The sequence below is a fragment of the Rissa tridactyla genome, chromosome 9 (genome assembly GCF_028500815.1).
Source record: "Rissa tridactyla isolate bRisTri1 chromosome 9, bRisTri1.patW.cur.20221130, whole genome shotgun sequence".
NCBI classification, from domain to species: Eukaryota; Metazoa; Chordata; class Aves; order Charadriiformes; family Laridae; genus Rissa; species Rissa tridactyla.
The window spans coordinates 698,822-725,693 of NC_071474.1; the positions used below are offsets into that span (position 1 = coordinate 698,822).

Below are 26,872 nucleotides of genomic sequence, written 5' to 3' on the forward strand. Positions count from 1 at the left end.
GCAGAGGGGATACGGAGAGGAGGAGGAGGATGCAGGGGGAGGAGGAGGAGGAAGAGGATGGGGGAGGAGGAGGAGGAGGAAGAGGATGGGGGGGGAGAAGGGGGAGCAAGAGGATGGGGGGGAGAAGGGGGAGCAAGAGGATGGGGGGGGAGAAGGGGGAGCAAGAGGATGGGGGGGGAGAAGGGGGAGGAAGAGGATGGGGGGGAGAAGGGGGAGGAAGAGGATGGGGGGGAGAAGGGGGAGGAAGAGGATGGGGGGGGAGAAGGGGGAGCAAGAGGATGGGGGGAGAAGGGGGAGCAAGAGGATGGGGGGGGAGAAGGGGGAGCAAGAGGATGGGGGGGGAAAAGGGGGAGGAAGAGGATGGGGGGGGAAAAGGGGGAGGAAGAGGATGGGGGGGGAAAAGGGGGAGGAAGAGGATGGGGGGGAGAAGGGGGAGGAAGAGGATGGGGGGGAGAAGGGGGAGGAAGAGGATGGGGGGGAGAAGGGGGAGGAAGAGGATGGGGGGAGAAGGGGGAGGAAGAGGATGGGGGGAGAAGGGGGAGGGGGAGCGCGGAGGCAGCGAAACAAAGCGAGGAGCGGGGGAGGGCGGCGGTGGGAGGAAGGATGGGGAGGAAGACGGGGAGGAAGAGGAGGGAGCAGCCGGAGCGCACCGCCCGGCCCCGGGGCCGCCCCTCGCCGGCCGGGACCCCCCTTTCCCGGGGAGGTGGGGGGGGGGGGACACCGGGCTGACCGACCCCGCGGCCCATCGCCCCCCGCCCGGGCAGCCGCGGTCCGAGGGCGGGTTCTCATCCTCCTCCTCCTCCTCCTCCTCCTCCCGGGGGGCGCTGCCGTAGGGTGCTCCCCACCCCCGGGCTGGGCTCGCTGCTCCCTTTTGGAGCATCCCTGGGGGTGCAGCGCCGCCAGGGAAAACAGCCCGACGCCGCGCACCCCCGCACAGACACCCCCGTCTGCCAGGGCTGGAGCCATTCCCGCTTCCCCGCTCTCCTCTCCCCGGCCGGCAGCGGGACCGTCCATCGCCGCCGAGCACCCACCTGCCCCGCGTCCAGAGCCGGGTCCCAAGGGGATCCCGGCGGGGGCCTGGGCGACGGGCAGAGCCGAGACGGAGCTGAGCAGCGGCTTCCAAAAGGAGCACGCGAGCAGCATCGCTGCCTTCGGGCATCTGCTAATGTAATTCTTGCTGGAGTTGAGGAAGCCGAAGTCAGGAGCCCGCTCCCCGGGATCTCAGCCCGGCCAGGGACGCTGGTGTCCCCCCGCTCTGCCCTGGGGAGGGGAGCTGGGAGGCAGGGAAGGCCACCGCATTCTGTTTTCCTCCTTGGTTTGGGGCACAGTTTCTATTTCCACATACACTGGATGTCTCTTCCAGTCCAGTTAAGGTCGCGCTTTTCCCAAGGATTTTTCCACAGCCACTTATACGGGACGACAAACACCCACACGCCTCCTGCAGCGGCGGCGGGTTGTCACCGCAGCTCCCGGCGGGGACAGGAGGGCACGGCCGGATCCTGCTGCCATGGCAGGTGCCAGCGAGTGCCACACGAGGGCAAGGCAAGGACAGCATGTGACAGGGGCAGCCCCATAGCTGGCTCGTAGCCGGGGACGGGAGAGGAGAGAAGGGACACGGGACGGGACCCAACCATTCTCCCACGTCTCTGGTGCTGGGGAGGGCTCAGCCGGGCCCCCCGGCACAGCCCCGGGTCTCTGCCCCCCAGCACGAGCACCACAAGATGAGGAAGCCGAAAAAGCGACACGCTCGTATGCACTCTCAAGACTGGCACCAAAGCGTTTTAAGAACAACCACCCTAGAACAGGCTTTTAGAAGAAAATAAACAGTGGATTCCTACTCTGGGGCACTCCAAGAAAGGGAGCAAGCTCTGCTCCTCCAGGCCCTCGTTAGGAAAAAAACCCATTGTGTTACACAAATCACTCTTTGCACTTTTCGCTATCGAGCGCGCGAGCCCTGCTAGATGGGAAATGGAGCTTTGCTGTTGGGGAGAGCGAGGCCACGAGGGCTCGCAGGGCTGCGGCTGCACAAACACCGCAGGAGAGACGTGGGGAACGGGACAGATGCTTCTGTTTCACTTCTCGCTCTCACTTCCCTGTTCAGCCTTCTCGGGTCTCGCAGCGTGGGCTGGAAACGCTGTTTCCCAACACACTGGTAAGTGAGGTTGGGCCACGTATTCCAGCTCCCCCAGGGAACACCCTGACACCCCCTGGGGCGCAGAGCACCACAGAAACCTCTGCTCACCAGGGAGCCCCCTCCAGAGTCGCTCAAGCAGCCAGAGCAGTGGCCTTGGGGGGTCTCTGGTCTGTCACCGTGACTGAGCGCAGACCTGCCGCCGCCAGTCCCACGCGCCGCAATCGCTCCCGGGTGAAGCACGGCCACGCAAGCCCGGGGCTGAAATGCACCGAGCACCCAGAGGCCAGGCAGAGGCTCTTGCGGTGCCCGCACGCCTGAACCCAGACCCCAGCCAGAGGTGTCAGCCTCCCGCGGGGTCCCAGAGGGATCCCTGCACAGGAGCCCTCCACAGCCACGATGCCGGGGGAGCCGAGGGCCGCTCGCCCCAGCAGCACCCGCTCAGCCCCGGCCCACCTCGGCTGCAGGAGAAGGGGCAGGGGAAGGAAAATAAGCACAAATACGTTGTCCCTCCTGGTGCTGACAAATCCCACCAGCTGAGCTCTTACAGAGGCTCGTCCCTCCCAGGCCGGCGACTTGGGAGCCGCGGCACCGCAGCACCAGCGCAGCGGGAAGAACGGGAGGGGAGGATTCTGCCAGTCCCTCCCGGCCAGGCGACAGTCCCCGAGCACCAGGCCAGGTCTCCAGGAGCCGTAAGGATGCTCTGACAATTAAACGCCATCCCGCGGAGGAAAAGGAGACCGTTACGATCTTTACAAAGGGCAGTACCGCCTTGATAATGCCCCTAATCAATAATTAAGCTCTGGCCAGCGAGTGGGACGTGCCCGTTCCTCCGCCCGAGGGGGACGCGCAGGCTGAGCGGGGAAGGTGGGCTTTGGGCAAGCTGGCAGGACGAGGGTAAGTGGAGGAGCCGGGCAAATCCCCCTCTCGCCCATCTTCCACCCCGTGAAGGGCAAACGATGCCAGGCTGAACCTTAAACTGACCTCCCCCTGCTTCCCACCCCAGTCCTGCAAACTTCTCCCCTCCTCCTGCCTTCGTGCCCACCATCCCACACGCTCCTCCACTGGCCGCCCCATCCGCACTCCAGTTCCTTGCGCAGTCCAAGATCCGCCTCTCTTTCCCGTGCCCACAGACAGCACTTTCCATAGCTATTGATCATCGGGCCGTTTGATCGGGTGCAGATCTCGATGCTCCGCTGGCTGGCAGCGTCCTGCCCCCGTTGGACGGGGGGAAGGCCGTCGTGACGGAGTTTCGTCACTCACTTCTTGCTGTGACCCCGCTATTCCTCCCTCCCATCGCTGGGCTCTGCGCCGGGCACCAGCTGCTCGCCCTTCAAGCCCTTCCTCACCCCATCTCTCCTCAGTTGCCGGCAAACAGCGGCACCAGCAATGACAAATCTCATCACCCCATTTTTCAACACGTTCACAGCTTTTCAGGGAAAAAAATTATATGCAAAAATCTGCTCCTACACCGATTTCTTCAAATCTCTTCTCAGAGCACCCCCGTGCCCTGCCGACACCCGGCAGCGAGGGAGCGGCTCTCACGTCTCTGCTCACCCCGTCCTGCCCTTCGGCCGTCCCTCCTTGGGGGACAAAGCCCGTACCTATTGCGGCGGGTGCAATGCCGAGAGCCAGTTTTGAGGAAGAGTTGCGAGCGTGACCGTGAAAGGGCACAGCAGTGCTGCGGGCTGGGGTCCCAGCTCGGCTGCGGAGTTTTTAAACACTCGCAGCTTTGCAGACCCCCCCAGTTTCTGTGGCGTCCCACCCCCAGCCCGAGGGGACGGGCCCTTCTGCGGGTGCCGTGTCACGCACTGCTGTGGAGGGCTCTGCTCCCCCCGGCCCTCTGCTCCATCCATCACCGTTACACACTACGCCTCGCCACACTCCAACTGCCTGAATCTCTTTTTCCAACTACTTTTTCGTAGATTCAGCTCATCCCTCCGTCCCACCCCTCAGAGCAGAGGAACAGAAAGTTAGTTAAACGTGTCTTAATATTGATCCCAGCAGCAACGCAAGAGCAGCTCCTCTTCCTCCCCAGCTCCAGTCTCCAGACCCTTCCCATGGCCGTACCCGGCAGGTTCTCGCTCACCGAGCTCAGCCGTCCCCGTGCGCGTCCCGTGGCTGGGAATCGAAACCTCCTCCGGCCCCGAACCACTGCCTTTAGCTCAGGTTCAGCTGCTCCCTGGCTCGTTCGCCGATGGAGCCACTTGCCCGCCCGTGGAGTCACACAGACGCTCTTGGCATCCCCTTGGCTGGCCGCGCGTGCTGTGCTCTCCTCTCCGCGTCCCCCCGGCCACCATCCCTTCTCCCACGCTCCGGGAAGGACGCACCGGGGCCGGCAGCGGCACCTCCCGACCCTGCTCCTCCGGGGGTTGTGAAATTCGGTTCTCTTTCAGCATCTCTCCTCCCACTCCTGGGAGGTTTTTTTGTCTCCGTGCAATCTCTCTTCTCCTCCCGTCTCTCTCCACACTGCTGGGAAGAGCCGGGCTCTGCCCTGCCACATCCCTGCGGCTCCTGCCCACCCCGGCCGCCCCCTCAGAGCCGCCCCCAGCTCCTCGCTCACCTCCGGGTCTCTACGCACTTAAAATAGTTCTTTTTTTTACATGGCTTTCACTTCCTTATGCAATTTTACTCCTATTTACCTCTCTTCCTCCACCTTTAACCACCCCAACGCCTGTCACCTGGGACCCGAGAGGCCCCTCCTGCAGCAGCGTTCTGCCCGACAGCCCCTGCATCCCCCCGCTCGCCCCTTGCTGGGTTCCACGTTTCCCCAGACTGAAAGCCGCCCATCTCCAGACACTTTTCCCTTCCCTTTGCTCTTTTAATTCCCTCGGCTTCACCCATCCGCTCCCGAGCGGCTCCACCACTTTGCACCGCTGTCCCCCCCCATCCACGGCGGACGCCAACCAACCGCCCTGACCGCGAGGCTCTGGGTAATCCCAAACTGAGCAGCCTCGAAAAGTTCCGCCTGGCTCATAAAAACCTCACCGGTGCACATGGACGAGGTTTGGCTGCAACACCCCGGATCTGATGGGGGGGAACCAGGGTAAAAGCACCCCCTGCTCCCACAAGCCCCCTCCTGGCTGCGGCCCCCAGCGAAGGTGCTCCGTGAGGGACCGCGGCTCCCGAGCACCCGCACCCTCTGCGGAGGCACGAGTTATTTATTGCAGAGCTTTCTCTCAGGCCCCGTTTCCCGATGGAACGCTCTTCTCCCCGCTGCTCCAGCCCCAGAGGCAGACCAAAAAACAAAAAAAAGCCACCAAAAGCCACCAAACTTGACCCAGCCCCTCCTGCAGGAAAGGGAGTCGAGAGCAGCCAGAACCCCAGGGTTTGTGAGATTTACCTTTCGCAGCCTTCCTGAGGAGCAGGGACCACCCCCACCGGGGCCCTCCCCATGTTATCTCTGCCCCGTCAGAGGGCAAACGAGCGCTGCCGGAGGAGCCCAGCTGGTACCAGCAGCAGATTATCTCACTTCGCTCACCCCCGTGCCTTCGGGGCTACGGGCTGCAGGACAAACCCCGCAGCAATCGGGGGGCACCTGGGGGATTGTTCCCAGCTGGAAGAAAATCAATGGTGGCACCTGAGCAGCACCATCGGGCTGTGCCGGAGCCCCTCTCCCACGGCGCCTCCGCTGCCAGCCCGCGCAGCCGCGCATCCCGGGGCTGCGGGACCCCAGCACGGGTCCCTGCGCTGGAGCAACCCCCGCACCTGGACTCCTGTGGGCTCCCACCCCACGGAAGGTCCCATCGGGGCTGGGGGGCTGCCGGACCCCCATTGCCGGCGCCCTTTGTGGGACCCCCACTGCGGGAACCCCTTTGTGTTTATGTTTATAGTACGTAATAAATATATTCTGTTCCATCCCATCCCATCCCATCCCATCCTATTTATTATGTGTGTACGGTGTTTACAGCCACCAGGTTATTGGCAAACTCTGGAAGGGAAAAAGGAATGTTTTCCAAACAACTGGAAATCACCGTTTCTGCAGAATAAACATGTACGGAGCACGAAGCCGCCCGGTCCCCCCCCATCGTCAGCCCAGGGACGCGGGAGCCGCCGGTGCCTTCGGGATCTTCCCAGGGACCTTTGCCGAAGCCTTTGCAGGGTCCCCATGGCAGGACCCCCTCTGCGGAGCCCCCTCGCTGCAGGTGCCCCCGGGGGGGCCGCAGGCTGCCCCGCAGCTCTCGGTGTGGGGGTCAGACCTGCAGCGCTGCCGGGGGGCTGGGGGCGAGCCCCAGCAAAAATCGGGGCTAAAGACGACCGGGTGACGTCGGGCACGTGGGGGGGATCTTGTAGGGGGAGGAGGCTTTAAAACTCTTCAACAATTTTTAATGGAAAATGGCTGATCAACAGATCCGTAACATTTGTGAGAAGACCTTTGATTTTATTTCTCTTCCTTTCTTAAAAGGATCTTTCATTTAAATTTAATAAAGGGAAAAATCAGTCTTTCATCTCTTTTTTTTTTTTTTTTTGCGGTTTTCACGTAAAGCTGCTCAAAGCACCCACAAAAATTCTAAACAGAAAAATTGTTTTCTCCAAAAATCACAACAAACGACTAAAATTATTCATAAAACCGATCCGGAGCATTTGTCCTGTATCAGGCCGGAGGATTGCCCGTGGGGATGCGGGCACGGAGCGCAGGCCCCGCGGCTCGCCCGCAGCTGCCACCCCACGAGCATCACCGGGAGCTGAGATAACGAGCCCAAGCTCTGAGACACGGGGAGGAGGACGCACGGTGCCAGGCTGCTGCTACCAAATAAACTCCGTGTCTTGAAAGAGATCAAACCAATTTTTAAATTAATTCAATCGGTGTCTCCACATTAGATACTGACTCCATTTTTTAAGGAAAACTTTTCTTAACGACTTCTCTAGAAAGGAGAAAAAGCCTACTTATTTTAAGTCGATTAAAAAGCAGAACTGCTGCCTTCAGCCTTGGATATGCTTTCTGACAAGGAAAGATGTATATGACATCCCGTGTATCACATGAAGTGGTTCTGGGTGGAGGAATTATCGTCTTTGGGGGCTCTGATTAAAAAAAAAAAAAAGGACACAACCTACAGTTTGCAGCATGATCTAGATAACGTTTTTGAGTAAGATCCGGTGGAAAACCAAGTTGGGGAAAAGGACAACTTCAGGTCCGTAGGACAGACAACGTCTCGGGAGAGGAGCATCTTTGTCAGATCACCTCAAAGCCTTCCCCAGCCCATCTGCTGATGTTTCTTTACCCCAACCTTTATGTCCATCCGCAAGAAGTAAATATTTATGTTTGTAGCCACCAGGTTATTGGCAAACTCTGGAAGGGAAAAAGGAATGTTTTTCAAGTACCTGGAAATCACCGTTTCTGCAGAATAAACATGTACGGAGCACCAAGCCGCCCGGTCCCCCCCATCGCCAGCCCAGGGACACGGGAGCCACCGGTGCCTTTGGGACCTTCCCAGGGACCAGCCGAAGCCGCTGAGCCCCGGACCGTCTCTGGGCTCTGCAGTGATGCCCGCAGTGCCACGGAAGGAGGGTTCCGCTCTGCAGCCCACGAGCGACGCCTCACCGCTACCTCAGGGCTGGTTTTCAACCAAGTTTTTCCTTTTCCCAGCCCCGGCCACCCCGGCAGCCCCCGCTCCGGCTGCGGGAGCCACCGGCGACCGCAATAAATGACCCCAGGATTTATCCCGACCCGGCACTCGATTTCTGCTGGGGACCCTTCGCTCCACAGGACGGGAATCGGCCACCGCTCTGCTGCCGCGAGGAGGTGGCAGCGCTGGCCGCCCCCGTCCCACTGCCCCTGCCCACCCAGCACGGCCCGGTGCCAGCACACGCGGTGGCCAGGCTGGCACCGGCGCGGGCGGCACCGGTGGAGCTCTGGCACAACCTGCCCCATGCCTCGGTGCCTCCCCCCGGTGCCAGCAGGTCCCTGCTCTGCCCTCACCATCACACACCACGTTTTTCACCTTTGAAACGCGGCACCTGGAAGTGGTATAGAAATATCGAGGCCAAGCACAGGCAGGGGCTCTCCCTCCCCGGTCGGACCCTCTCCCGCCTCCCGCCATTCCTCCAGAAGTTCCACGTGTCTGAGTAGGTTCGGGGGCACCGTGGTGTCCTCCTTCTGCGGAAAACCTCCCTGCGGTGGGCAAGAAATGTTTCATCTGATGGAAACTGAGGGCGAGAGGGGTCAGCCCCTCAGCAGCAGAGGATGCCCCAGCTGTTTGCCACGGAGGGAGGGAGCCACCATCCCAAATGCTCTTGTGGCTTCCCAGCATTCAGGCACCCACGCCGAGCTGGGACATCCCGCTCCTGCGTCCCTTTCTGCTGAGAATCCGCTCTCCTCCTCCACCCGAGAGTGAGCTCCATCCCTCCCTCGCTCCCCACCCCCAGCATCCTCCGCTCCTCCATCCCTCCGTTGCTCCCTCATTCTTCCCGTTTCCCTGGCAACGCCCATCTCGCACCGGAGATCTGTCCCCTCTCTCCCTCTTATCTTTCTCCTTTCTCTTTCATCTATCTCCTAATCTCCCTCTCTATTCCAAACCTCTGTCCTTGCTTCCTTTCTTTCTCTCTCCCTTTTCATCTCCTCCAATGTCTTCTCTGTCTTGGGGTTACAATTATTTGAATCTCACTTTAAAAAAATAATCTACTTCATTAACCGCCGCGCCACCGGCTCCTCTCCTGCTCCTCCCGCAGCCCACCCGGGCGGCTCAGGACCCCTGCCCACGCCTCAGCCCCCGGCCCCCTCCGCCCGAGGACCACGCAGTCGCCCTGCTTTGCCGAGGCCCTTCCAACCTTCCCCCAAAGCCCTTCAGACAAAGGGGAAGCGGAATTCTCCTCTCACACTGCAAGACGTTCAGGATCGGGCCCAGACCCCCCTCCCGCCCGCGGGGTCACCTCCCCGCGTTGTGGTCGGGGCTGCCCTGCGAGGAGTCCCCGCTTCCCTGGATTTTCCGCGCGTAGGCTATTCCCCAGAACGGCTGGGGGAGCAGGAGGGGAGCAGCCCCCGCACACACCCGTGCTCCGGCACCGCTCCCCGCAGCAGGACGAAGCCACCAGCTCCGAGCCCCGTCCCCATCCCTGAGCCCCGTCCCCAGCCCTGATCCCTGTCCCCAGTCCCGAGCCCCGTCCCCGTCCCTGATCCTCGTCCCCAACCCTGCTCCCTGTCCCCAGCTCCGAGCCCCGTCCCTATCCCTGAGCCCCGTCCCCAGCCCTGATCCCTGTCCCCAGCTCCGAGCCCCGTCCCCATCCCTGATCCCCGTCCCCATCCCTGATCCCTGTCCCCAGCCCTGAGCCCCGTCCCCATCGCTGATCCCCGTCCCCAGCCCTGATCCCTGTCCCCAGTTCTGAGCCCCGTCCCCATCCCTGAGCCCCGTCCCCAGCCCTGATCCCTGTCCCCAGCTCCGAGCCCCGTCCCCATCCCTGATCCCTGTCCCCATCCCTGATCCCTGTCCCCAGCCCTGAGCCCCGTCCCCATCCTTGATCCCTGTCCCCAGCCCCCGGGAAGCCGGTGGCTCCAGTCCAGCGCTCACTCGTGTGTCTCAGACCAGCCCCCATCTTCCACTTTATTTCAAGGAAACCAGAGGAGACTAAAACAGATGGGCAGAAAACGCTTTCCGAAAATCAGAGTCCTGATTGCGTCAGTTTGGCCACGGTGGGGTGAAGCTCATTCCATTAGCATTGGTCCATCGGTCCAATCTATCCAAGTCTCTCTGTAGAGCCTCCCTATCCTCATGCAGATCAACACTCCCGCTTAGCTTCGTGTCATCTGCAAACTTGCTGATGATGTTTCCCTCGGACCCGGCTGGAATCACTGGGGTCCCATGGACGTGTACGAGACCCTTCCTGCTCTTCTGCCATGTAAAAGCCCGAACCCACAGAACCCCGGCACCCCAAAGCCCTGTGTCCCCCAGACCTGAGTGTCTCTCCATGGCCAACAGCCACCCCGCGCCCCAGGGTCCCAGCACCGCTTCTGGCACAGCGCTCCGGCACATCCCATGCTCTCCACGTGGGGCCCTGGAGATGCTGGGAGGGCTGGAGCCCCTCTGCTGGGAGGACAGGCTGAGAGAGCTGGGGGGGTTCAGCCTGGAGAAGAGAAGGCTCCGGGGAGACCTTCCAGCCCCTTCCAGTCCCTAAAGGGGCTCCAGGAAAGCTGGGGAGGGACTCTGGAGCAGGGAGGGGAGCCGTGGGACGAGGGGGAAGGGTTTTACACTGAAGGAGGGGAGATTGAGATGAGATCTGAGGAAGAAATTCTTGGCTGGGAGGGCGGTGAGCCCCTGGCCCAGGTTGCCCAGAGAAGCTGTGGCTGCCCCATCCCTGGAGGGGTTCAAGGGCAGGTTGGACAGGGCTTGGAGCAACCTGGGCTGGTGGGAGGTGTCCCTGCCCAGGGCAGGGGGTGCCACTGGGGGGGCTTTACGGTCCCTTCCAACCCGAACCACTCTGTGATTCTATGATTCCCATGGGCTACTTGTGCGAGCACAACATTGCCCCTTCAGAATGAGCCAAAGGTGGCCTCTCCATCCCCATCCACCCGCCTCCTCCCAGTGCCGCCCGGGCACACCGGCCGCAGCTGAGAGCTCTTGGGATCTGCTTCCAGAGCTTGTTGTCACGTCATGCCTCAAAATGTTCCCGTTGACTCGCACTGGAGCACCAGCGACAGAAATGGCCATCAAATACGGGTAATCGGTGTCCGGAGGTGGGGGCGAGCAGCAGCCAGGGGAGAGGGAGAGGGAGAGGGGCTGCTCCTGCCTGGACCCCCCTCTTGCAGCACGAGCACCCACACCCCAAACCAGCAGAAACAGCCCCGACCCACCGACCTCCCCGCGCTCTATGGGGCGCTGGGCGTTTGTCAGCAGCTGGGGACCCGTGGCGTGGCCAGGAGCAGGGAGAAATCCCACCCCGCCGCCATCCCAGCCTGGGTTCAAAGCCTGCGCCCAGAATCCTCGCTCTCCCTTGGAAAACATTTTTTGCTTTTAAGTGAAATAAACAGGGAAAGAAAAGACTTTCAAGTTCCTCCTTGCTGCAACGACTTCTCTCCGACATACTCCCTTTCCTCTCCGAAAATAGAAGAGCTATTCAAAAAAGATGCGAGAAGAAAAAAGGAACTGAATAGAGGAAAAGGGAAAGAAAAAATGGAGCCCCAAGGGGGTGGAGAAAAACAGAATGAAAAGACAGCAAAAGTAAAGAAAAGGGATGAAAAATAAAGGAGGGGGAAGAGAGAGACAGACAGAGAAGCTTTGAAAAGAAAGAATGCTCCCAGCCTGAATACAGTGTGCATGAAAAAAAGAGCGCTTGAAAAGAAACAGCCAGATGAAATGACCTCTCATTCACAGCCCGTGCCAATCACCACCACAATGTAAATCCTTTCTTCTTTTCTGCATTCTCTCTCTTTCCAGCGGGGGCAGAGGGAAGAGGAAGAAAGGGGAGTTAATTCTCAGCACAGCAGAAAATAAATCTGCTCTTTGCTAACTCCCTGAAAGAGACGCCGAGCTACTTTTAAAAATACCTCTCCCCGTAATCACGCATGCAGATATGTAAAACAAAAGTAAATGCAACCCGGCGGCGCGCGGCTCTGGGCAGGACTGTCCTCGCGCAGAAGGTCCCCGGGATGAAAAGCCACCGCGCCGTCCCTTGGAAAAACCACGGAGCAAATACCCAGGGAAAACAGATCTGCGGGAACAAGCGCGGCCGGGAAAGGCAGCCGGCGCCAGAGATTTAGGTCAAACCCCAAACCTTGCACAGAACGACGCGGGGCGTCCGTGACGGACGCAAAACCGGGGGCCTGATTCCAGGCCAAGCGCTGGGGGTGCCGGGGGGCGAAGGGCGGGTGGGTGCCCAGGGCAGCCCCCCCGGCAGAGGAAAGCAGCAGCAGGAGAGGCCACGCAGGGCTTTTTCCGTGGGTTTGCAAAGCCCAGCACCGTCCCGCTCTGCTCAGCACCTTCAGCGGGGTGCGGGGGGGGGGGGTAACAGACCCTCACGCGTGAAGATGAACCCAAAAGCGCGTGGGGGAGGGAGGCACGAGGACGTGGGACAAAGTGGGACAAAGTGGGAGTGGAAACGCCGTGAGAGGAACGTAGTAAAGACGGAGCCCAGCGGGAAGCGGGGTGCCCCGGGGAGGGGGGCGGCAGGCGCCTGGGGCAGGACCCCCGCGCAGCACCCCCGGGGCCGGGGTTAATCATCGACGGCGGGACCTCAAAGCGGAGCAGTAAAAGTGGCGGGAGGTTGAGGAGCCGAGGCACCGGCGGGGGCTCAGGCACCCCCGTATCTATAACCCTGGCTGTAAAAGGGGAAAGACAACCAAAACGTTACGAATGTGGTGAGGTGTGTGCCGGCCCAGAGGGAACCGGCGCTGCCCGACAGGATGTGAAACCGCCTCTCGGGGGGGAGGACGGAGGGAAGAGACCCCCCAGCTGCAGAAAGATGGTCTCACTTTCAAGAGCATTGCTGCCCTTACCCTTAGGAACAATTCTAATCTATTTTTCCTATTCCCCGTCTGTGGAACTTGCCCGTGCGCAGGACGGCAGCTGCTGGGCCTGTCCCCCCCGTCCCCCCCGGGCTCCGTCCTGCGTTGGGCTGCCAGAACGGAGAAACGGGGACGCCGGGACTGCCCGGGTCCATTTGCGGCAGCCACAAATCTCCAACCGGAGACTTAAAGGCTGGGAGGAAGGCGAACGCTCCGGACTGCGCGGGATTTTGCCGACAAGTTCAGTCTTCCCCTGTGCTGGAAAATGCTCCCCCCACGCCCCCGCGCCCGGGCAGACCTTACCCCTCTCTCTGTGGGGAAGGGGGAGAGGGCGACCGACGGTCCCGGGGTGAGCACGGACGGGAACCTCAGCACAGGCTGCGGTACGGGCACGCAAACCCCCTCTGCTCCTCAAACAGCCGCCCCCGGTGTCAGAGACAGGGGATCCCAGAGCCCTGCCAGGGCTGCACCCCCTCCCCTGCCCGCTCCCCCTCCCCTGCCCGCTCCCCTGCTGCCGGGCACGGGCTGCACTCGGCCACCGGTGCCGCACGCCGCACCGCAGCACACGGACAGGTGCCGGACATGGCAGCAGTGCCGGTGCCCGCGCCATGCGCCCGCGGAGCCGGGGCTGCTTCGTGCTGCGACGCTCACCGCGTCCGCCGTCACCGCTGCTGGGCCGGGCGATGTGATAGTCACAGCCAAGGAGTTCTAATTTGAGCGTGTTAATTAATACTCGACCGGATAATCTTTCACATGTAAAACTCATCAGAGCTTCTGAAGCCCACTCTCAGCGGTAAGCGGAGCCGGGTCCCGCTGCCATCAGAGGCTGGTGTGACGAGGGGGTGAGGGGACATTTCACTCTGTGTCTCCTCTGTGAACTTCACTTTTTCCGAGAAAAGCAGTTTTTTGGAGAAAAGTGCTACCGACTGCACTGGGCCCTGTGGGCCATTGGCCATGGGCAGGTCCCTGAGCACACCGCGACGGCGGTTTGCCCACAGCCAAGGGCAAAGAGCCGCGATGAGCCTTTGCGAGGCGACGTACGGCCAGGGCAGCGCGGAGCAGGCAGCACCTCCCAGCTCGACGTCTCGGGGATTACCCCCGCCACGCGGAATCAGCCACCGGAGCTCCCAGGTTGTGCCAGCCCTGGGGGGGAAACGTTAAATAACGAACACACGGAGTGCACGCACGGAGTGCACTTTTCTGCGGCCGTGGGTGAAAGGGGGAGGGAGAATCGGAGCTTTCCTGCAGCGGGCAGGGGCTGGGGACCTGGGACGCCTGGCAACGTCCCACTTCCAATTTCTCGGACAACAGCATTTTTGCACCTGTTGCACCCTTTTAGGAGCAGACCTGACGGCTCAGCTGCAAACCCCACAGTGCTTTCAGATCCACGAGGCAAAAAAGGTTTCATATCCTTTTCTGAGCAGAACCTTCTCTTTCCTCCCCCGGGCTTTCGGGGGTGAGCCGAAGCCAGCCCTGCCCGCTCCGCTCCCGTGATCCCGACGCTCTCCGGCGGCCACGCAGACGCAGAGCCATTGCGGGGGCTTCGCGCAGGCTGTTCCCCCCGCCCTGTCCCCTCCGGACCCCCCAGGGCTCCTCTGCAGCGCTCCGCAGGGTACAAACCCTGGTAGGGGGCGAGAGGGGAGTCGGAGGAATGAGGGGCACCCCCCAGTGCCCCCCCTGAGCCCCGCTAGCCTCAGCACCCCCCCTGGCAGCTGTGGCTCCGGGCACTGCAGAGGGTCTCCGGTGACACCCCAACTGCAAACTCGGGGCGAGAGGGGGAAGAGGAGTTGGAGACAGACGGCCACGGGACTCGGGCTGAGACCCCCCCCCCCAGCCCCGGGGCGCCCAGGTCCATCCCCACAGCCAGGACCCGCCGCCGCACGGCCACCCGTGGGGGACAGCGAGCACACGGTGACAAACAGCAGCGCGGCTGCCCGGTGGCCGCCAGCACGGAGGGCTTCGGTAGCCAAAACCTCATCTTGGCAAAGGGGCCATCGCAGCCGACGGCGCTGCCCGGCTCCATCCCGCCGGTACCCAGCAGCACGAGGCCGGTTCTGCGCCCGCCCGTGCCGGGGCTCAGCTGGGAACACGGATAACGCCCCGCATCGCCGCCATTTCTCGACCCTCAGCAAATGGGCTTCCGAGCAGCGGTGCAGACACACCGGCCCCGTCCACCACCCACCCCCCCGACACCCTGCGGGGCCGGGGACGGTGTCCCCAACCCCAACAACCCCGAGCAGCGGCACCGCGGGAACACAAACAGCCTGCTCCAAAATACCGCATTTTGGCATTAAAGGAAAAAATCCCGCGGCACGGAGCCTAACGCAGCACAGACGAGAAGGCTGAGGCAGCGACGGGTACACGTCAAGGCAGCGAAGTCAGCGAGGGATATGGAAAGCGCCTCGTCAAGCCAGGAGGCACCGCGTCTGCCCTAACGAAGGATAATCAATGTACGGCGAGAAGGATAATGAATGTGCGGCAGCCACAGGACGGGTGCTTCAGAGAGTAAAGGCTGTGTATGTAACTTCAGACTATTTGACAGTCTATGAGTGACGTTTGGGGTTTTTTTTTTTTGTTTTTTTAAGTTGAGCTACTTTTTATTCCACTTCAGAGGCATCAATGAGAACCACCCGGGGCTCCCTGCGGAAAGGACCCCACATCTGCCGTCCCTCGCGCTCCTGCTGACTTCAGGGCAGCAGAAACCGAGATTTTGGAATCAGTGTCCTGAAACGCATGAGACGGGAGCGGCAGAGCGGTGCCCGGTGACACCTCTGCTCTCCCGGAGCTGCAGGAGGGGCGTCCGGCAGCCGGGTCCCTGGGGGTGGCTGCAGTTCTCGGCACCTTCTCACTGGGGACGAGGTGCGCGGCCCCTGCCATTGGATTCACGTCTTTGCCACCGGCCGCCTGCAAACCATAAAGGCATTTTTCCTGCGCAGCAAATGTCTTTTAAAGCCCCAGCAGGAGAGGACCATGGCTGCTTTTGTCGCCGGAGAAGGCAAAAGCTGTTGCCGGTCTGGAAGGACGCGGCGTTAACGGCAAACTCCTGTAGGGTCCACAGGGCCAAGGTGAAAAGAAATTTCCGCTTATTGCGCTTCCGTTCTTGTGTATGTTATCACGTCCTGAGCATTCACCCAGCCCCCCCAACACCCAGTGGGGGCTGAAATTTTACACAAAATGTCATATTTATCGATGTTTTCAAATGGTGCTTGACGGGCAGAGGTTGGCGCCGCTGCCCAGAGGGTATCGCGCCGCCGGAGCGTCGGGCACGGGCACAGCCCGGAGCTCGCCCCTGCGGTGCCCCCGGGGCCGGTGCGGGGCAAACGCGGGGCTGGGAGCTGCCGCGGGCACCGAGGGAATGAGACACCCGCCAGCGTGATGTGCTCGGAAAGAGCTTGTTGCCAGATATAATGGAAAACGCAGCGGACAAACACTGTCTGGGACGGAGGGGGGTGGGGATGTTTGTACTTTTTACTCATCTTAATAAATATTTCATACCGTATCTACAGAGCTGGGTTTGTCTATAGCTTTGCCTTTGCTTTGGCAGCACCAAGGGCCAGCTCACACTCAGGTCGGCTCAAACCACCCCCATCCCCATTTTCATCACAATCTGCATAATTGCTGCATTCTGCACGCTTTCGTCTTACAGCAAGAAAGTCCTATAAATATACAGAATATTCAGCTGTTGAAATAATTTGCTTATATGTGTCCCTTGTTGATAATCATAAAATGAAACCAAACCACTCAAGCCCCCATAAATCAAGGCTCGCTCTCTGCAGATGAGTTCTGCAATTACCCTGACGGGCTTCACAAGCGCGCGCTGAACGGCCAAGGCATAAAATGGGGAACAACGAGAAGAAATTCTGCGAAGAGGCTGGGCACCACCGATGGAAAAGGCTCTTTCAGTTCTGCCTACGGTTCTGTTCTTCCAGAAAGCCGGTGTTTTCCTGGAGGGCAGCCGTGCCACGAACCCGGGCGTGCGGCCGGACGCCCGCGATGAGCTGCTCTGCGCGGGGCAGCCCCGGGGGCCGAGGGGTGAACCCCCCCCGGGAGCGCGGAGCAGCCAGGGAGGATGCACACCCGCATCGCCGGGGCACAGCCCAGGGCAAACCCAGGAGGGCAGCTCCATCCCGGCCTGAGAGCGGAAACTCTCAGACGGCTCCAAAAAAACCAAAAGATTGCAATTGGCACAGAGCTGGGAGATATTAGTGGTGTCCCTCAGGGGTCAATACTTGGTCCAATTTTGTTCAATATATTCATTAATGACCTAGATGAGGGGACAGAGTGTATCCTCAGCAAGTTTGCTGATGATACCAAGCTGGGAGGGGTGGCCGACACTCCAGAGGGCCGTGCTGCCATCCAGCATGACCTGGACAGGCTGGAGAGCTGGGCAGAGAAGAACCTAATGAGGTTCAACAAAAGCAAGTGTAGGGTCCTGCACCTGGGAAGGAAGAATGCCAAACACCAGTATATGTTAGGGGCGGACATGCTGGGAAGCAGCTCTGAGGAGAAGGACCTGGGGGTCCTGGTAGACAGCAAATTATCCATGAGCCAGCAGTGTGCCCTTGTCGCCAAGAAGGCCAATGGCATCCTGGGCTGCATAGGGAAGACTGTGGCCAGTAGGTCGAGGGAGGTCATTCTCCCCCTCTACTCTGCACTGGTGAGGCCACAACTGGAGTACTGTGTCCAGTTTTGGGCTCCCCAGTTCAAGAGGGACGGGGAACTACTGGAGCGAGTCCAGCGTAGGGCAACCAAGATGATTGTGGGACTGGAGCACCTCCCTTATGAGGAAAGGCTGAAAGAGCTGGGACTCTTTAGCCTGGAGAAGAGAAGGTTGAGGGGGGACCTGATTAATGTTTACAAGTATCTAAAGGGTGGGTTTAAGGAGGATGGAGCCAGGCTCTTTTCAATGGTTCCCAGCGACAGGACAAGGGGCAATGGGCACAAGCTGGAACATAGGAAGTTCCGTTCAAATACATGGAAAAACTTCTTTACAGTGAGGGTGACAGAGCACTGGAACAGGCTGCCCAGGGAGGGTGTGGAGTCCCCTTCTCTGGAGATTTTCAAGACCCGCCTGGATGCAGCCCTGAGGGATGTGCTTTAGGCAATCCTGCTCTAGCAGGGGAGTTGGACTAGATGATCTCTAGAGGTCCCTTCCAACTCTGAAGATTCCGTGATTCCGTGATTAGAGTTCAGGTTTTATGGTGCCTGTGTTTCAGTACTCGAGAGGGGAAAGTCCTCTGTGAGGAAGGGCATGCCCTCTTTTTATAAGGGCATGTAGCGATAGGATGAGGGGGAACGGCTTCAATCAGGAAGAGGGGAGACTGAGATGAGATATCGGGAAGAAATTCTTGGCTGTGAGGGCGGTGAGCCCCTGTCCCAGGTTGCCCAGAGAAGCTGTGGCTGCCCCATCCCTGGAGGGGTTCAAGGCCAGGTTGGACGGGGCTTGGAGCAACCTGGGCTGGTGGGAGGTGTCCCTGCCCAGGGCAGGGGGTGCCACTGGGGGGGCTGTAAGGTCCCTTCCAACACGAACGACTGGGTTTATGATTCTACAGAGAGCGAGTCCCACAACCCTCATGGATGTGTGTCCCGGCTGGGAACAGGATCCAACTCCCTGGAATCCCCATCCTTACAACAACAACTAACGCTTCCCGAGAGCGGCCACCGGCCAGGCCAGTCCCAGACACCTCGGACCCTCCCAGCCAGTCCTGGCCATCTCTGTCCCTCCCGGCCGGGATCAGCACCTCCCCAGCGGGGTCCAGGACGAGCACGGCCGAGCTGCCGTGGGCTGGCACCTCCCTGCATCCCCCGCTGGCTCCGCGCCCGAGGGCACGTTATGGCCGAAACCTCTGCTTGGAGTGTCCCGAGCATTCAAACCGGAGCCACGTCAGCGGGGACGGGGGGTGTGATGCCGGTGAGGTGTGGGGGAGAGAGGAACTCAGCAAGGGGGGAGAGAAAGTGCCGAAGCGGTGGCAGGTCGCAGGGTGGGAGAACAGACTGAGGGTGAAGGAAGGGAAAACCAACCAGGGAGTACTTAGAGAATTACAGATCTGAAAGAAAAAAGCAGGGAAAGGACAGAGAGCTCGTTAAAAGCTGGGTAATACGGACGAGCAATGTCAGGAGAAAGGGCAGCGAGGGGAGAAGTGACCCGGCACCACGGAGCACGGACACGAGACGCAGCTGCTACCGAGAAACAGGAAAGATAAATTTAGAGGCCGCCAGCGAGCGCTCTTCCTCCTGCAGCTCTGCCTGTCCTTCCTCCCCCTCCTCTCCCTCATGACCAGGGGCAGGACATGGGCTCCAGCCCAGGGTGGCTTCTGCTTGCCGGGGGCAAAGCCCGGCTCCCCGCAGCCCGGTGACCCAGGGACAAGCCCAGCCCTGGCGCCGTGGCTCCTAGGGAAGGACGTCGAAGGCTTCAGCGAGCCCTAGAGATTTCACTTCTGCACCGACTTCTGTTTGTGGCCCCAGCCTGCAATCCCCCACGCAATTCCCCTGTCTGGCCACGGCAGCTCCCACGCCGCCCAGCAAAGCGCACCTGGGAGCGCAACGCCGATGCAGAAACGCGGTTTCACATCCACAAGACGTGGAAGTAGAACAACGGACACGTCCACGTGCTGCTTCCCAGTTAAAACACACTCTTCCCCAAACTGACGTGCGGAGATAAAGCCTCTGAAGGACTGACTGATATTTCCTTCTTAGTCAAAACCTCTTTGTGTCTGTCATTCGCTGGCGGCGCTGGAGATACCCACGGGTTTGCGTGCCAGGGGGAAGCGTGTTCGTCAGGGGCCCGCAGAATGTGCTGAAGAGCAAAGGGGGACAGATGAAGAACAGAGTCTGGATTTTAACTAAATTCACGCGTTTCGGTTGCTCGGCGTCACAGCATCCATGTAAAACACACTCGCACTGGAAGTAGCTTTTCTCGCTGCAGCACCGAGGCCCCCGGCCCGTGGGCGCTTCCGAGGGGCAAACACACGTGCACACGTGTGCGCACACGGGCAGCAGCGGGAGCTGTTGAGCAGGGCCATTTTCAGGCCATTTTTAGGCGGTTTTCAGGCCAGTGCTGCGCCCCATGTTCAGCATCAATAACCCTTTCCCTGCCCTTTCCAGCCCCCTGCTCCGAGGGTGGGTTTCGGTGCTGCCCCCACCTTCCCCCGCAGCCCTGGACAGGCACCCCCAGCCCCCCCCACCCCACTCCCCCGCTCCAGCCTTGGCCAGGGGGTCCTCAGCCTGTGGAGCTGCCTCCGGGTGCCGACAGCCCCGTGGCAGCGCCCGCAGCCCCGACCTCCTGCAGGGCTCCTGTCCCCGCCATCGCTCCCGCCCCCGCTCCTGCCACTGCTGCTCCCCCAGAGCCGTAAGGACCCCCGTCGTTAAATGTTCTCCACCAAAATCTCTCTGCTTGCACGTCCGTCCTCACCAGCGTTTTCCAGGTGTCACCCCCCCAGTGCATCAGACGGATTCTCATCCCTGTGACCCTGACGTGCTGCCACCCCTGGGGAGGTCTGTCAGACCCTTCCCTGTCGCTCACGCTGTGACCACCTCCCTGACACCCCCTGCCTGACAACGCTGCGGCATTTCCAGTGGCATCGTCCCTCCCGCTTCCCCCGGGGAGCAGCATCCCATCCTTCTGCACTGCCACTCATCGCCGCATCCCAAAGCTCTTCACCTGAGCTGCCGGCAGCAACGCCCAGGTCCGACTCTTGGTTGATACAGTTAATTTTTAACCTTCTAAGGTGAAGAACAATCACAAATTTTCCTCCTTTGTAGGTTACTACTCAGCTACCCACAGGAAACGTCACCGTCACCGCGCTCTGCACCGCGCTGCCCTTTCCCTCCTCTGAGCCTCTCCTGGAGAGCAACTATCACTTTTGGGGGTAAAGCCGGATTTCGCTGATCTCCCGCGTGAGCTGTGCACTGCTGAGCCGCGCAGGGCCCTGGGGCAAACCCCGGCGCTTCTGCCCCTCACCGCGCCGGCAGCCGGGTCCGAACGTACACCGGTCCCTCCAGAGGCCCCCGGCTCCCGATCCCCCGTCTCACTCCCACAGACCTGCAGAGACCCCGTGTAACTTGTTCGGCCCCCCAGCCTTAGGCAGGACATTGTCCCTTTCAAATGAAAAATAACGTGCCTTGGGTTTTTTTTTAAAACCCTTTGTACACGGGATGGCCCCGGAGACTCCTGGGCAGACCCAGGGCTGAGGATGGACCTGGGTCTGACGCGGCGTCCTGCCCCTGCCCGGCCTCCGCTGCTCCCCGTCACCCCCTTCTCGCTGATTTACCCCGGCAGCAACTTCCTACAGGTTTTTCTTTGCCCTGCACAAAAGGGTGACCCCGACACTGCCTGTCTCCCTCCGTCCCTCTGCTGAGAAATCAGCCCTGGCCGGAGAAGGAAGGACGGAAGGGTGGAAGGAAGGAAGGAAGGAAGGGTGGGAGATGAGGCTTTTCTTCTCACTTGAGAATGCTCACAGCGACCCAGGAGACCTGGCATCTAGCAAACATGAAGGCTTCCCCCCCCGGTCACTTCTCCTTTGCTAAAAAACCTACGCTACTTTGTGGAGAACATTGTGCAAGTGTTCAGAGAAGCGGGAGGACGGCGACAGCACAAAGGCATCGTGGAAGCTCCATGCTCTTGCCAAGAGATTTTTACGCAGGGAGCTTACATGTTGTTCCTATTTGTTTTCGTTAGGAATACTTTACCATCACCGGGATGATGGACAGAGAGTTGAGAGTAAAGACCACCGTCAGGAAAATTTAAAATCATGTTTCCCCTGCCCCTTAATTTACAGTTTGGGAAAGAAACTGCACTAGGTGCGCATTCTCCCAGCGGGAAGAATCCTGCTCCTGCACCGAAACCCGGGCAGAGGAGAGTGGTGGCTCCAAGGGCTTCTCCAGCACAGACCTCCCCCCAGCCCACTCCAGCAAAAGCACCATTCCTGGCTGACTTCATGCGTTTCACTCCACTGCACCAGGCCTATTTTGACAGAAATGAGTTTTTTAGGGAACGCCACGCCTGGACGCTGGTGGGCTGAGCCGGGTCCCTGTCCCAGCGCAAATGTCACCACGACGTGCTGCCGTTTGTGGGAAGGACCACGGGAGGAGCAGAGCGGTGCTCGGGCTGCAGGAGGAAATGTGGGACAGCGGGACAAAGGGAAAACGCTCATCATGGGATCACAGTCCTCTGTCCCCAAGGTCAAGCCCTGCGGGAAGGCTGAGGTACCTCAGCGGGGACCGTGACTCATCCCGAGGGCTCCTTGCCCGGGGCAGGCACAAAGATCCCGGCACATCTCAGCTGCCCAGCACCGTTCTGCCACCAAACCCCCGCCGCCTCCACAGCGAGCATGGCCCCAGCAGTATTGGGGACACCTCGCGGGTGCCCTCGGTGCGGGTACAGCACGGCCGGGCCGAGGACAGGAGCTGCCAGCGCTCGCCCTCCCACGGGAGGGGACGTCATGGGCGAAGGGAAACCCAACGCCGCGGTGGGCAGCGGAGCAGGGGAGCCACGGCAATAAAACCGTCAGGAACCCCCTGCTCCCGGCCCACGGGGGACAGCACTGGGCCGTCCCCTCACCTCGGGCCTGGCAGGACACCGAGGACGTGACCCGCTCAGCTAATGCTAAGGTGACCGTGCTCCAGCAGACGCTGAATCAGAGCCTAATTCTCAACAAAGAACAAATGTAAAATAAATGTTAAGGCGTGTAGGCAACACTCGCTCACAGGACTTTATGCTGGCACGTTCTTTGCGGTACAAACCCACCGTTTTGCTTATTCCCTAACGTTTCCAGCTGCACAGTAGAGCAGCACGACGTCTGTGCTCCTCCCTCTCTACACTGCCTTTCCTCAACTAGTTCATAAATGAAAAACCTTCCTTGTGTTGTGGCCCAACAAAACCAGCTAAAAACACTTTCTCAGAGATTAAACCAAACCCTGCCAGCGTCCAAAGGAACAAGAGGCGACACGCTGCTTGGGCACCGTGGAAGATGCTCCCGCTCCCCCCGCCTCAGGTACCCGGGTCTGACCCTCCCAGCCGCCTCCCAGGCTTAGGCTGGGAACGTTCCTCGGCGAGTAGCACGGCTCAGGTTACTGTGGTCTAATTTACCATTTTAGGGGGATATAACGTGATCGCTATTCAAAGGGGGCGTTAATGGAAGCCCACCGGCAGAGAGGAGCCTGGCCCAGCTGGGGGTGACCCGGGCTCTGCCCGTGGTGGCTGGGGCCGTGCCGGGCTCCCACGGCGGAAGCTGTGACTCGGGGGCGGGAGCCGGGGACAGGTCACAGCCCTGCGTCCTGCTGCCCAAACCGTGTTTGCTGGCAAAGCTGCGGCCCCCAAACCGCCCATCAGGAGCTGGTGACCCCCAGGGGCTCCAAAGGGATGCTGAGGTGAGGGTCCCTGTTGCGACCTCTCAGGGGTCTCCCTGGGAAAGCCGTGGGTCTGGGGACTCCCTCCAGCCGGGGACGCGCTGGTACAAAGGCCGAGGCCGGCCCAGAGCACCTGCACAAGCCGGGGATGGCGGCGTGCGGCGTCGCGAGGCTGGGCTGAGCCAGAGGCGCAAGAAGCCGCCGAGCCGAGGTCGGGAGCGTGGAGCGGAGCAGGAACCCCACGGCAGAGCCCGGTGGAGCTCGTGGCGCTGCCGGGTCCGGGCCCAACGGGAAGATGGGATCCGGGATGCCGCCTTCCACTCCCATCGCTCCCCCTCCTCTGCCCACACAGGCTGCTTACAAAGAAACTACTAATGATTGACTAATTAATTAATTATAACTAATTTAACCACCGCATCCTGTTGATTAACAGGGAGCTATCAAAAGGCTGCACAAATGGGGCCCGGGACGAGCTGCCGGCCCTGGCAGGGCAGCAGGAGACGAAGCAGCCCCCGGCCCGGTAACCGCCCGCGGGGCCATCGGGGGTCCCGGCACCGGGAAACCTCGGGGCGCCTCCGTGCCCGGTGTGGGACGGTGCGGCGTGGGCCCCCCCGGAGTCACCCACCCATCTCACTTCACACACCCCCTCCCGGCACTTTCCCTCTGCTGCTGTCGATACGGGGGAGCTCAGCCGGGACACCCACCCCCGGCACGGTCCCCAGCAAACTGTCCCCAAACTTCGCCCGCGGCCCCGCGCCGGGGACCCCACGGCTTTGCCCCCCCCTCTCCCCCTCCTCGCCATCAACTCGCCGGCCCGGCCCCCCCCCCGCCCCCCGCCGGCCCGGGGCACCCCGGGGTGCCGCTGGGCGACCGTCCCGACACCCACCCGCCCCGTCCCCCTCCGGGCACCCCCACCCAGGCGCGGGGTGTCGTGTCCCTCCCCCAGCCGCTCCCGGGGCCGCCGCATCCCCCGGGGCCGCCGCGCCCCCTCCCTCCTTCAACAGGTACCGGCCCCGCGGCCGGGCCGGGCCGCCCTCCCCGGAACTTCCCCGGCCCCGCCACCGCCGGGAAAGTTTGCGAGCGGCCACGGGGAAAAACTTGTCGGCGGGGAGCGGGGTCGGGGGTGGGGGGGGGAAAGGGGGGGGGGCGGCGGACCCACGTGCGGAGCGGGCACCGCCGGTGCGTGTGTGCGTGTGTGTGTGTGTCCCCTTCCCGGTCCCTCCCGCCGCCATCGCTCCCGTCCCCGCGGCGGGGGGAAGCGGAGGAGAAGGCGGCGACGACTCGGTGTCCCCCGGCTGCGCACCGACGGTCCCCTCCGGTGGAGTAAGGGGAGGGGGTGGGGTGGGGGGGCGGTGTGGAGGTCGGGGAGGGGAAGGGGGGGTGGGGGTGGGCGACACGGACACACGGACACACACTCACCGTGCGCTCCCGCGGCGGCTCCGCGGGGTGCGGGGCGGCGGCGGCGGCGGCTGCGGGCCCGGCGCTGGGTGCGCAGGAAGGAAGAAGGAGGGAATGAGGCAGGGCTGACGTGAAGGGATGCAAAACAGCTCCTCCTAACTCGGCCGCCGGCGGCCGCCCTTTATCTCCCCGCCGTGCCCCCGCGTCCCCCCCACCGAGTTTCCCCAGCACCGACATCCCCCCCCGCCCCGACATCCCCGACATCCCGCTCCCCGGCCTCCCCCGCAGCCGGGTCCGCCCTCGGTACCGCTTGCGGGGAACAAAGCTGCGGGGCGCGGCTCGTCTGGTGGGAACGGGGTTGGGGGGGAACGGTGGGGATCCCCCTCCTTATGCTGTGCGGGGCCGGTGCTGGCCAGCCCGACCCCGCGCCCGCACCGGCCCCGCACGGCATCTCTTTCACAGCGGCCACCCAGGACACCCAAACCCAGGGGTCATTTTATCCGTGGGATGAGCACCCCTTGGGTTTTTGGGGAGTTATCGCCCCATAGAGGGATGCTCCCACGGTGCCCGGAGGAGCCGTGGGCGTCGGGATGGGTGCTGGGACCCCGATTTCCCGGTGGGCATCGCTCGCCTCCTCCGCGGTGAGGGTGGGTGTATGGGAAAGATCATCCACGCCCCAGAAAACGTGTGCGGGTTTGTGTCGCACCAGCTGGTGGACAGACCCCCCCAAAAAAAAGAAAGGGATGAGCAGAATTTGGGATGTTCCAGAAATCTGAGGGTCTTGGGGCGGGGGATGCTCTTTAACCGCCCTGGGGTTATTCACAGGCAGCGATGGAGGGAGAGGCCAAAGTCCGCCATGGTGGGGCGAGGGACATGGAGGGACGGTGGCAGGAGGTGGCAGGTCCCCAAAAGAAGGGACAGGGCCGTGACCCGGCATGGTGAGGGGAGTGGATGGCGACTGCCAAGTGTCTCTCAGCTGGGGATGGGGGACGGGAGTGCTCGCCCCCTTGGCCAGGGGGGTGAGGGTCTCCTCCTCTCGGGAGAAGGTGTGCGCGAGGGTGGCCAGGATGCGGCTGCTGCGTCGGGAGAGGGAGATTCTTATCTCCATGGAAGCAGGTGGAGCTGGACAGACTAATCGCAGCAAAGAGTTTGTCTAAAAACGCAGTCCTTTGTCTGGCAGGCACACTTCTGGTTTTCAGTGGGTTTTTGTATTCCTGGCTGAAAATTGGCCTCGCCAGCCCGTTTAAGCTGTCAGTGTGGGTTCTTACGGCTCTCCACACCCGCTGTGTGTCGGAGAGGTGACCAAGCTGTCACTGTGTTCCTGCTGTCGGGCCGGCCCAGGTGGGAACACTCCCAGAGACTAGCCCCGGTGCTGGGAACCCCCCCTGGACCCCCATTTCTCTCCCGGTGCCTGCCATCCCGCCTCGCCCCGGGCGCTGCGCTGAGGACGGGTTTGCCTGCGCCGGTATCTGCAAATATTAAAGGCTCAGAAACGCGGCTGAAGGAATTCTCTCCCCTAAATTCCCGCAGAGGCTGCATCCGTTGCGTGCACCCGGAGCAGGGCGCGGAGCAGGACGCGGAGCCGGGCACATGGCGAGCGCCAGGTGTCAGCGTGGGGAGGCCCCAGCGCCCGCGGTGGGACCGGGCTCAGTGGCACGGCAGCCCCCATGGGGGCGGCCGAGTGGGGAGCAGCCCCCAGCACCCGCCTGCCGGGAGCAGCCCCGCGGCCACCGCAGCCAACCGGGACCCGGGAACACGCGGCTGCGTCTCCTCGGCCAATCAGGACGGGGAGACACGAGGCTGCAGCAGGCTCAGCCAATCAGGACAGGCAGATATGAAGCTGCATCAAGCTCAGCCAATCAGGACGCCAGGCCGGGAGCACCCACAGCCTATCGCAGCAGAGGAACACCCGATGTCTGCAGAGGTCTCAGCCAATCAGGTGTGGCGGAGGTGAAGCCCAGCCAATGGCTGTCCCCGAGTGGAGGCCCAGCCAATCGCTCTCCCTCAGCGGAGGCCGGTGCCTCCCGCCGTCCCGGAGGCCGTCGCGGGGAGGTGTCTGTGGGGACGTCCCAGCTGGACCCTGCCGGGGGACGGTGCCACCCGGGGACGTCTGCCCAGGGCCAGGGGGGGTGTCTCCATCCCCGCAGACACCTCCAGCCCCTCCGTGGCCACTGGCTCCGGGTGACGCTGCTGCAGCCGGGCCTGGGGCAGGGGACCTTAGGGGTCCCCTTTACCTCCCGCGGCCTTCAGCCTCCAGCGAGAGGGGCTCTGCAACCAGCAGGGTGGGCTCGGTGGCCAGAAGAGCTGAGAACACGAGATTTCCTTGCTGCCGTTGAAGCTGATTTTGTGATTTCTCGACCCATAACGCCCACAGGCAGCAGCAGATGGTGGCCATCTCTTTTTGCAGACACCTGAAGTTCTTCCCCTCTCCTTTCCTTGCGAGCCAAGGACTTGGGCATCTTGTCATTCTCCTTGCTCCCTCCTGGCCCCCCCTAATTGTCCCCATCCCTGGCGAAGTGCAGGGTCCCACCTTGGTCACTGTTGGAGCTCCCCCGTGCTCA

The 26,872-nt window shown here is 61.7% G+C and overlaps 1 protein-coding gene across 5 annotated transcripts in view; it reads right to left on the bottom strand.

Moving 5' to 3' along the window:
* The window catches only part of ZNF710 (zinc finger protein 710), a 31,335-nt gene extending 6,838 nt beyond the window's left edge, over window positions 1-24,497 (bottom strand). The window contains exon 1 of one of the 5 annotated variants that reach the window (XM_054214874.1): window positions 24,333-24,497. Coding sequence is in view for 1 of the 5 variants with exons in the window: in XM_054214873.1 (XP_054070848.1) it covers window positions 1,032-1,159 (128 nt within the window). In the remaining 4 variants the exon portion in view is untranslated. Of the gene's footprint in view, window positions 1-1,031; window positions 3,104-4,201; window positions 4,603-24,332 lie in introns of those variants that run through there. The other 4 variants (XM_054214877.1, XM_054214876.1, XM_054214875.1 and 1 more) reach the window with 4 other exon arrangements.
* Window positions 24,498-26,872: the final 2,375 nt, after the last annotated feature.